The sequence below is a fragment of the Sinocyclocheilus rhinocerous genome, unplaced genomic scaffold, assembly GCF_001515625.1.
Source record: "Sinocyclocheilus rhinocerous isolate Xijiao unplaced genomic scaffold, SAMN03320098_v1.1 scaffold3963, whole genome shotgun sequence".
Taxonomy (NCBI): domain Eukaryota; kingdom Metazoa; phylum Chordata; class Actinopteri; order Cypriniformes; family Cyprinidae; genus Sinocyclocheilus; species Sinocyclocheilus rhinocerous.
Genome location: NW_015666967.1, coordinates 217969 through 228706, shown reverse-complemented (window position 1 = coordinate 228706; position 10738 = coordinate 217969). Strand labels below are relative to the sequence as shown.

At 36.8% G+C, this 10738-nt stretch overlaps 1 protein-coding gene across 2 annotated transcripts in view; it reads right to left on the bottom strand.

Annotated features, from left to right (window-relative positions):
- LOC107733306 (ectonucleotide pyrophosphatase/phosphodiesterase family member 1-like) overlaps positions 1-10738 on the bottom strand; it is a 67404-nt gene that overhangs the window by 48671 nt on the left and 7995 nt on the right. For both annotated transcript variants that reach the window (XM_016544876.1, XM_016544875.1), the window contains exons 4-8: positions 8428-8553; positions 6614-6674; positions 5010-5107; positions 3973-4052; positions 2944-3063 (exon numbers count right to left, since the gene is read on the bottom strand). In XM_016544876.1, coding sequence (XP_016400362.1) covers positions 2944-3063; positions 3973-4052; positions 5010-5107; positions 6614-6674; positions 8428-8553 — 485 coding nt within the window. The remainder of the gene's footprint in view (positions 1-2943; positions 3064-3972; positions 4053-5009; positions 5108-6613; positions 6675-8427; positions 8554-10738) is intronic.

Below are 10738 nucleotides of genomic sequence, written 5' to 3'. Positions count from 1 at the left end.
CGGGTGTTCGGGCGGGGGGGGGGGGGGGGGGTATTCATTTGTATTAATACAGATCATGCTTCACTGCAGTGAATGGCCCGGAATAAGGACAGCAATGGGAGAATAACTAGATGGATTTTGAGTCTTCAGGCATTTCACTTCTCTGTTTTCCACAGGCCAGGACAATGCCATGGAAATGCTGATGCCCTCTCTCACAAAGATGTTCACTTCACAGATGCCAGCCAACCATGGGGAGTGGGGGGTATGTGGCATCATTAGAGGGTATGTGCTAGAGGGAAGATACGTTGCTCTAAGATGGCTGGAACAAGATTGCATCTTGTCAAGAACTACCACTCCCAGGTCACCTTGCGAGGAAGCTAGGGGGCAAGATGGCCACCTGTAAAGGACTAGGCAAGGCAAGGCAAGTTTATTTATACAGCACATTTCGTACACAATGGTAATTCAAAGTGCTTTACATAAAAGAAAGTAAAACAATCATAAAAAAAATAATAATCACAAAAATAAAACAAGGAATTTAAAAACTTTGAAGATGATTTAAAAATTGATTTAAAATGAATTTAAGACAGTTAAAAACAGAAAATGATAATACATACATAAAATACAGTGCAATCAGTTCGGACATCGCACAGTGCTCATTCAATAAATGCACAGCTAAACAGATGAGTTTTGAGTCTAGATTTGAATGTGACTAATGTTTTAGCACATCTGATCTCTTCTGGAAGCTGATACCAACTGCGGGCGGCAAAATAGCTAAAAGCAGATTCCCCTTGATTTGTGTGAACCCTTGGTATTTCTAACTGACTCGATCCTAATGATCTGAGTGGTCTGTTAGGTTTATATTCAGTGAGCATATCTGCAATGTATTTAGGTCCTAGGCCATTGAGTGATTTATAAACGAGGGTGCATATACGGGCTAAACAAGAGCGGTGCAAGAATTGAGCCTTGTGGGACTCCGCATGTCATGGACGTCCACTTAGACTTATGCTCTCCTATACTCACATAATAACCTCTCCCTTCTAAGTATGACCTGAACCATTTGATTACCATCCCAGAAAGCCCGACCCAGTTTTCCAGTCTCTCTAGTAGTATGTTATGATCGACAGTGTCAAATGCAGCACTGAGATCTAGTAGTACCAGCACTGATATTTTGCCAGAATCAGAATGTAAGCGAATATCATTTATTATCTTAATGAGTGCTGTCTCTGTGCTGTGGTGCGGTCAGAAACCAGATTGAAAATTGTCCAGGTATCCATTTGAGTTTAAGTATTTGTTCAGCTGATTAAAAACGACCTTTTCAATAATCTTGCCTATAAAGGATTTGATATTGGTCTATGGACCATTGGACTACAAAGCCCAGACTGCCTTAGAGAGAGAGGGCAGCTGCAACTAGAATGAGACTGGCAGCATGGTCTGAGAGGAGGAAAAAAGAGGTGTTGGTGTGGCAGAAAAAGACACACACCACTGGTGTTGGGAGAAGTAAAGAAGATTAAGTTATTTTGGTTGTGTGCTGAAGAGATTTAAGTTGTAAACCTGAGACCTTCTGTTTGATTATTAAACAACACCTGCATGCTGAGGAGACAGTTGAAGCAGTTGAAGCTGTGTTTATTGAAAAACTGCACAAGTTAAAGACCCGCAACCTCACCTCCTTAATAATTATGCACACCTGAATATAAGGCGTTTTTCACTTCCATCCTTCATAGGCAATTATATATAATTTATAAATGATTAAAGACAAAATGAATAGTAGTTTTTATGCAAGTCTGCTCTTAATTTGGTTGTACCTATTTGTTCTAAGGTAGAACAAAGCAAAATAAACAATCTGGCGGAAACAAACCGAAAACAGTGCTCACCTACAGACAGGACCAAAACGGCACAGAGTGGAGCACAGGAAAACACATACAAAACCAACAAGCACAGGACAAAGTATATATAGGAAATAAAATCACATCTGACAAATGAACTAGTGACAGGGCACACGAGAGAACAGAGTAATAGAAGCACATGGCCAACAGACATAAACTGAGGTCATGTGGGTTTTGTTTCTGGAGCATACAGTAGGTGCCTGGATCCCACACCAGGATTATAAACACAAATGCCAGGATCCTGACATTATGCTCCAGAAAGAAAACCCACAAGACACAACACAGAACTAAAAACAGAAAGTGTTACACAAGTGATGGGATCCCGACACTAACAGTAGAATAAAAACCAAACAAGAGTGTTGGATCCTGACAAGTAGCGTTTTTATCTTGTTGTGACTTTTTTAATGTCATGTACAGTAGGTAACTATTAATGGTAATAAACTACATTTCCATTAGAATATGATAATTATGGTTAATTATCTTAACATTTAAACACCAAATGCTAGCAAATCAGTTATCAGTTAAATTACTTATCCAGACCTTTCAAAAAATAAAATAAAAAATAAATAACTGAGGGGATGTGAATTTAATTTAAAGATTTCACCAAAAAATTCCCTAATCTTTATTACATTTACATTTAGTCATTTAGCAGACGCTTTTATCCAAAGTGACTTACAAATGAGGACAATAAAAGCAGTCAAAACTAACAAAAGAGCAACAATATATAAGTGCAAATGACAAGTCTCGGTTAGCCTAACGCAGTGCACGTAGAGTGCAGGTACAACTGCAGGAGAAATGGCTTGAAGGAGATGAGATGGAATAGGATCAAGCGGACAAGTAGTAGGATGATTGGAAAGGATGAGTTTAGAGACTTCTGCAACAGAGAGTGGAGAGAAGGATGAAAACGAGTGTATGTTTGCTGGTAAGATGTGTTTGACAGTTTGTGGTGTGGCAAATTGTGCACTGAGGTTTGTAATTATTAAATTATTATTAAAAAGATAATCTCAAATCTTTAATTACTGAAGATGTCTTAAAACTGTGCGCATTGATTTTTAAGCTTCATGTGTGTGCATATACTCACTGGTTCACCCTGGTACCATGCAGGGTTGAATTTCTCATCAGTTTTCAAACTGAAAGAGGTATTGCGAGTGACATCATATATCTTATTGTCCACAATTCCATGGGATTCTGGATATAGACCCTGCAAACGAAAAACATTTTATGAAAACAAAGCAAATTAACTTGTATTGTCTGAAAAGAAACCAATGGAACTAACAGTAATTGAATAAGTTAACCATTTTGTCATAGGAACTGCACAAAAAAAAGGAATGGCAGGAACTACTGAGGTTCAAAAAATAAGATGGAGAGTTAAAATCAGATTCCAAAATTAACACTTATCAAAACTGATAGTCTTACCTTCACACCGATGTAAATAGTAAGTGATTCAAATCAAACACATAAAAACTGTCTACTAAAGAAAGCAAAAATTATAACCGTCAATACATTTTGACACATACGTTTTGTTCTTCAAGAGCAACTGTGGCTTAAAGGATTATTTCACCCAAAAATGAAAATTGGCTTGTGTTTTACTCACCCTCGAAGCATCCTAGGTGTATACGACTTTCTTCTTTCAGACGAATCCAATCAAAGTTATATAAAAAATTCGTGACCGGCATTTTGTTTTGTTCTCTCTCCACGTTCATCACTAATCACGCAATGCCGACGTACTACGTCATCCGTCGGAACGGCTTCCGCGTATGACAGTTGGCGGAAGTGAGAGAAAAGTGTTTTATTACGCTTGAAATATGGATATTTTTAAACGCATGGATTCACTACAGAAGGCCTTTATTCACCGCCCGGAGCCGTGTGAAGCACGTTTTATTATGAATGCGCGCGCTTTATTTGACGACTTGTGGACTGTTCAACTGCAACACCCGCTGACTGCAATGATAGAGCTTGGAATAGCCAGGACAATTTTTAATATAACTCCGACTGGATTCGTCTGAAAGAAGAAAGTCATATACACCAAGAATGCTTCGAGGGTGAGTAAAACACAAGTCAATTTTCATTTTTTGGTGAACTAACCCTTTAATTTCTACCTGTCACTTACTGTCACTATGGTATAATGATTTGGGAAGGTCTTGGTGGGATAAGCAGGTCGCATATACGGTGTAGAGGTCCCACATTTCCCTGAAGAGACAAGATGAGATTAACCACCGAATCTTAACCAGTTTTTACACTAGTTTAAAACAGTGGTTCACAACCAGGGTGCCATGACCCATTAGTGAGCTTCAGAAACCTTCCAAAGGTGCTTTAAGATGACTTAAAATGATTTAAAATAAGACAAACCAACCATAAAACTGGGAAAATATGTATATATGAGGTAGCTAATTTTAAAAATATGATTTATAGACCTGGAAAGTCATGTAAATTAATAAAATCTTAAAATGCCAAGGGGATTTTAATAGTTACGCTAGTTATGCCAACCTATAAAACATTTTATCAGGTAAAATTTGTGAGTAAACAACATTAAAGTAATAATAATAATAATAATAATAATAATACTTGATAAAAAAAATCCTTAATCCTAATCCAGTAAATCACGAATGAATAGAAAATACATATAAATTCACAAGTTAAAAGAGTGAGATGCCTGAAGGATATTCAGGTCTTAACATTTTTGGAATTCTGGAATTACATCTTTTATATTAATTATTTGTATTAAATTGTTGTGGACAGTGGGGGGCCTTGGAGACAAAAAGAGTTGAGCACCACTGATTTAGACTAACAGGTCTATAGTACAGTGAGTATTATAATTCATCCTACATGACACTATGTGACACTATGTACAAGACACAATTCTTTTTTTAGCTGACATTTGATTCATTATTTAAACAGAATGCTAAATGTTAAGACATTTTAAAGACGACATAACACACAGTTTCTGCCAATCTCAAATTAATCTTGAGTACCTATAGAGTACTATTGCATCCTTCATATCTCCGAAGAGTCTTTAGTTTTATCGGATTTATAAAAGACAAATGTACCGCTTCTCTCTGAAAACAGCCGAAAAACAAATGTTCTTCTAACAGATATGACAGATCTAATTCTACGGCCAGGGACAGACTCTGAGTGAATGTGACATACTGAGTTTGCTGATGACAGGAAGCAGGCTGCTGTACGCTTTCATGTATCCTGCCCTGAATCCATCCAGAGACACCAGAAGCAGTGGCGGTTTAGAAAACCTACAGGAAAAGATGACAGTTTTTAGAAATGCTTGTCATGCCATGGAAAAAGTAGCTTCCTTTTTCTGTTGAAGCACCCATGGGTAAAAATAGCAATAGGAAACTTGAGCAGGGTTTCACCCAGAGAACAGCAGATGTTGATGTATGTCTACAAGCCCAAAACAACCTGTCACACCCAAAACACCAAATACACCAACCAGACCAACGGGGAAGAACATGCTTTATTTCACAGTCTTGAATTACTGCAAAAACTCTCAATAAGAAACAAGCTTGCATCATGCATGCTCTAACTTGTAATATTATGAAATGTATTTTCTATTTATTCTCATTTTCTCATAAAGCTTTTATCTGATTTTGCATGAGTGATTTAATAGACTCTTTACCTTACTGTAGATGTCTAACTCTGTAATGGCAACACTACAAAGTTATGGTAACAGTCCTGCCTGCTTACACACAACTCCCATAAAGCATTAAATAATAATAATAATAATAATAATAATAATTCTCTCTCTCTCTCTCTCTCTCTCTCTCTCTATATATATATATATATATAGCCATAAAACATTAGCTCAATTTATTGTGAGGCTATTAAATTCCAAACTATAATAAAATACATTAAATGTACAATTTTCTTGAATAGTACCTTTATATTTTCCAAATTATTTTAAGTATTAGGTTTATGGCTCCCAATACACCTCTTTTTTTTAATGATGAGATGCAATGGCAGCAAAAATGGTTTTAAAGTTAAAGCACATGGCTCATTAAGTTGTCTATTTGTGTTTACGCCAGCGAATGCCATTATGGCCAAAGCTGAATGTATTTCAGAGTATGTTTATTATAGCTAATGGAAAAACAGAGTCAGAGTCACCCAGTTTCAGACATAAACACACACACGCCTAAACATCTCTCTGTGCATCTAAATAGATGCATTCATATACAGTGCCATTTAAAAGTCTGAGTCCACATGTGATTTAAAATCTCATTTAAACTCAGAAAGACAAAGTTTTAGGATGCAGACAATTTAAAACAAAGAATTGTTACGATATAAAATGAATACTATTTCTAGACCACTAATCAAATAAGTGCATTAGTGACACTGACCAGGTGAGCTCCTTTGTGCAAAGAGTCAGAGTTCCTTCCAATGAACAACAAGATCCTCTTTGGAAACTTAAACTTATTTAAGACCATTAGACATAACAGAAGTCTGTCTGAAACCAGTTTCCCTCATACAAAACCACTGCCTGTGAAGTCTTTGGCTAAATTTGCAGTAAGGCAGCTGTCTTAGCTTTCAGACGCAGCCAGCGGTAACGTTCTCAAAGGAAACAAATATTGTTGGCTCACCATATTGTCAAAGGAATGTGGTGGCCAACACAATGTGCCTAGAAAACCAATAAAGCCTCATTAACTGCAGAAGTAGATGCTAATTTCTAAGTGTCGAGTTAAGGATATTAACCTGATTGTGATCTTGATACAGAGCCATCTCAATTATAAACATAAGTCTGTTACCCAGCAGGACATTGAGGAGTCCTGATGTCCTCGCAATCCTCTTCAATCCAAGGTTTTTCACCTGTGAAGAAAAGGAGGAAGAGAAAGAAGTATTAATAGTAACTCGAAATGCAGCCCAGGTGTATTCTTCTTTCAGTGTCCAAATTTCTAAAGTTTCCATCGATTAAACAGTGAGAAAGAGAAATGAAAGGCCGATGAGGAACAGTTCACTTCTCAAAGGCAGGAGAGGGTGCAAATGTTGGCCTTGATACGATACTATGATTCATACATCATAGTCTTCTAATGATACACCTGACATAGTCCAGGGAGCTTTTGTCAAGTGATAGTAATTAGCGGTCACTAGCTAATGCACAGGCAGGAACAAACATGGCTGTGATTGTGTACATAAGCAATACTGAAGTAAGACAGCTAGTGCAATTATGAGTTAACACAGCCAACATGTGAAAGCTTAAATCCCCATTGTGTTTAACACACGTCATATGTGAACAATTTATGTTTTCAGAGGATTCAAAGAGCAGATGCAGTGCTTTCAACTATAGCCAAATATTTATTTTGTTTTGTCACAAAGGGCTGTATTTCATTAACCAAATGTTTTGAGTCAACAGTCAATTTTACAAATGCTTGTTTTCTATAGAAGCATTTTTATGTTGGTTTATGTAATGTTTTCAAATACTTAAATGCATGTTAACTGCAATTAATTTTTTTTTATTATAGCTTAAATTTATATTAAATGCAATTAGCTGAACTTTACAGTTTTATTATTTCTATTTTTTTTTTTTTGACCCACTTAAGTAGAACTTAAAGGGATAGTCCCCCCCAAAATTAAAATGCAGTCATCATTTAGTCATTCTCAAGTTGTTCCAAACCTGTATGAATTTCTTTACTCTGTTGAACACAACAGAAGATATTTTGGCTTCTATAGAATAAGAAAAAAAGTACTATGGAAGTCAATGGGGACCAGTGACTGCTTGGTTACCCACATTCTTCATAATATCTTCTTTTGTGTCTTTTCATACAGGTTTGGGACAACATGGGAGTGAGTAAATGATGACAGAATTTTCATTTTTGGGTGAACTATCACTTTAAGTACATCTATAAATGTAATTTCATAATGAGTTCTATTGTCTTTGAAATATGGTTATTTAATGGCAGGTTCCCAGTTTGACAACTTGCTATATATAGTGTGACAACATAAATGTATTACATAAACTGTGAATACATTCTTTTTTACAATGTAATACAACTGAAAATTTTAATGCTTTTAGTGCAAAGACTTTAAGATCCTATACAGAAACTGACTTTCAAAAATAAACCTATTTATTGGAGTAAATATGTTATGACTAGTATAAAACAATAGTGAAGCTATATCTCGCTATTTGGATACTATTCTGTCCAACCACACCCAAAAAGTGACCTGAAATAATCAACTGAACATTTGTGAAAATATTTAAAAGGAAAACAACTGGCTATGAAAACACCATGTAGGGAAGTTTCACTGTTTTCTGTCCAGCTGAAGGAAGATGAACTCCAGGCCCAAATAACTTCAAAGACAAATCCTTCAGATCCATCACAACTTCACAGACGCTTATGAGCCTTTCGATGAAACAGATAGGCCTACATGTCTGTTCAAAGCGAAATCGTAAACCTAACCAGCTTAAGGATTTTATACAACCATTATTATGGGATTTTATCAACTAAAATGTCTTTATTGACAACCCAAAATATCTATTTTCATTTATACAACATAAATGACAACTGACATGTTATGTAGCTACTTGATGAGAATGGAATGCAGAGCAAAGCATGTCTTGTACCTTCACATATGCTCTTGTAGTTTGAGCAGCAGTCACCCACTTTCACACAGTCTTCAGAACAGGAGCAGAGGCTGTTGAGCAAACGCTCCTCACGGCAGCGGAATTTAGAACACGTCCAGTGCTGACCTTGAACACAGTGAGTGACGGAGATAAACAGCAGGGCAGAGATGATGTGGGAAGAAATGACAGTATCCTGGTTGTTGATATAAACAGCTGAAAGTTTGGTATCATAAAAGCACTTCGGAGCTGTATAGAAGAGTGCTTTCCAAACCAATGGAGCACATACATCGTATTTACATGCAGACCTTTGGTTTAAAACTAATTTTGTATTGGTACATGAAATTCAAATGAAAAAAAAAAAAATTACTTTAAGAAAGTCAATGGAAGGGGGAAAATGGTTTCTGATTCTTAAAGGGACAGTTTACCCATTTACTCAGCCCGCGTTTTAATTCAGCAAATCATTTTGGGCAAACACAGACAATTATTAATATTCATGAGCTTAAAGGGACATGACACCCCCATGTCGTTCCAAACCCGTAAAAGCTTAGTTCGTCTTCGGAACACAATTTAAGATATTTTGGATGAAAACCGGGAGGCTTGTGACTGTCCCATTGACTGCCTAGTAAATTACACTGTCAAGGTCCAGAAAAGTATGAAAGGCATCGTCAGAATAGTCCATCTGCCATCAGTGGTTCAACCGTAATGTTATGAAGCGACGAGAATACTTTTTGTACATGAAGAAAACAAAAATAATGACTTTATTCAACAATTCATCTCCTCTGTGTCTCTCCGCATCACCGCCATAGCACCATTTTGGAGAATATGCGCTGAACGCAAGCAGTGTATGCTATTCTGTGTCAGCCGCGACACAAGGATACGTTTTCTGCATGTATTTACGCTTTGATTTGAATGAAAACAGCGCATCCGTGCAGCATACTTTTCTGGACCTTGACAGTGTAATTTACTTGGCAGTCAATGGGACAGTCACAAGCCTCCTGGTTTTCATTCAAATTATCTTAAATTGTGTTCCGAAGACGAACGAAGCTTTTACGGGTTTGGAATGACATGGGGGTAAGTGATTAATGACAACATTTTCATTTTGGGGTGGAGTATCCCTTTAACAGACTGTCAGGCTGTATGAAATACAGCATGTCTTTAAGATGTTTATGATTTAGAATGTATGTAAAACTGATGTCTGAAAGATGTCTATAAGATGTTTGTACACAGCAGATGCTTTTCAGATGAAGTGATCTTAAACAGACATCTAGCAGACGTATGTGAGCTATCTGGGTTGTGATCAATAAAACAAAATGCAATTATAATTAACATGACAATGTGTACAAAACAGGCGTTGCTACAGTCTGTTCGGAAACCTAGGCTCTCGAGCCGTATATGGTTCTTTCAGTGAGTGCCTATGGGTCGACGGAAGGAAAAAATAAACCAAACTATTTTTTTTGTTTTGTTTTGTTTTCATCAATAATCAAAGCTATTGTGTGTCGATTTAATTTTAAAAAATCGATATATTATATATTTTTTAGAATATTACATAATTCATCAATGCCAGTTTGTTGTATAATACACCAACAAATCATGATCTGGCACAATAAGTTAAAATTTAATTGGACAATGTGAAGTGGAGCGGTAATTTTCCATTCTTATTCATAAATCGGTTGAAAATTACATGGACAGACGAACTTATATTTGTGGAGCGATCTGGATCCGCATGCGGTTTGTCAAATTTTTTAGTCAAATTGCATCACTGAGAAAATGGCTGGCAAAATGGTGACGTGAAAGGACTTAATATATTACCATTTTTGATAATTATGCAGCATTATGAAAGTCTCTTATGCTCATCAAGCCTGCATTTATTTAAAGGGGCGGTTGATTGCGATTTCACTTTTTTAACGTTTGTTAGTGTGTAATGTTGCTGTTTGAGCATAAACAATATCTGCAAAGTTGCAGCGCTGAAAGTTCAATGCAAACGGAGATATCGTCTTTTAAAATTCTGGCAGTTTAATGCCTACAAAAACGGCTGGTAAGGGACTACAACGAGCTTCTTCCCAGGTCCGTTACGTCACAAACCCAGATAAACCCCCCCCCCGGGAACACGCAGCAAAGGGGGCGAGGCCATGTTGTGCTGCTTTACAGAAGAGGAAGAGAAAACTAGAGGTGCACGTAAAAATCTGTTCATATATGAATCGCGATTCTGTCTTCTAACGATTCTAATGGATTCACAAGTTTCAAAATCAATGTTCTAAAGCAGCGGTTCTCAATCCTGTTCCTCGCGTCGCCCTGCTCTGCATATATCTCG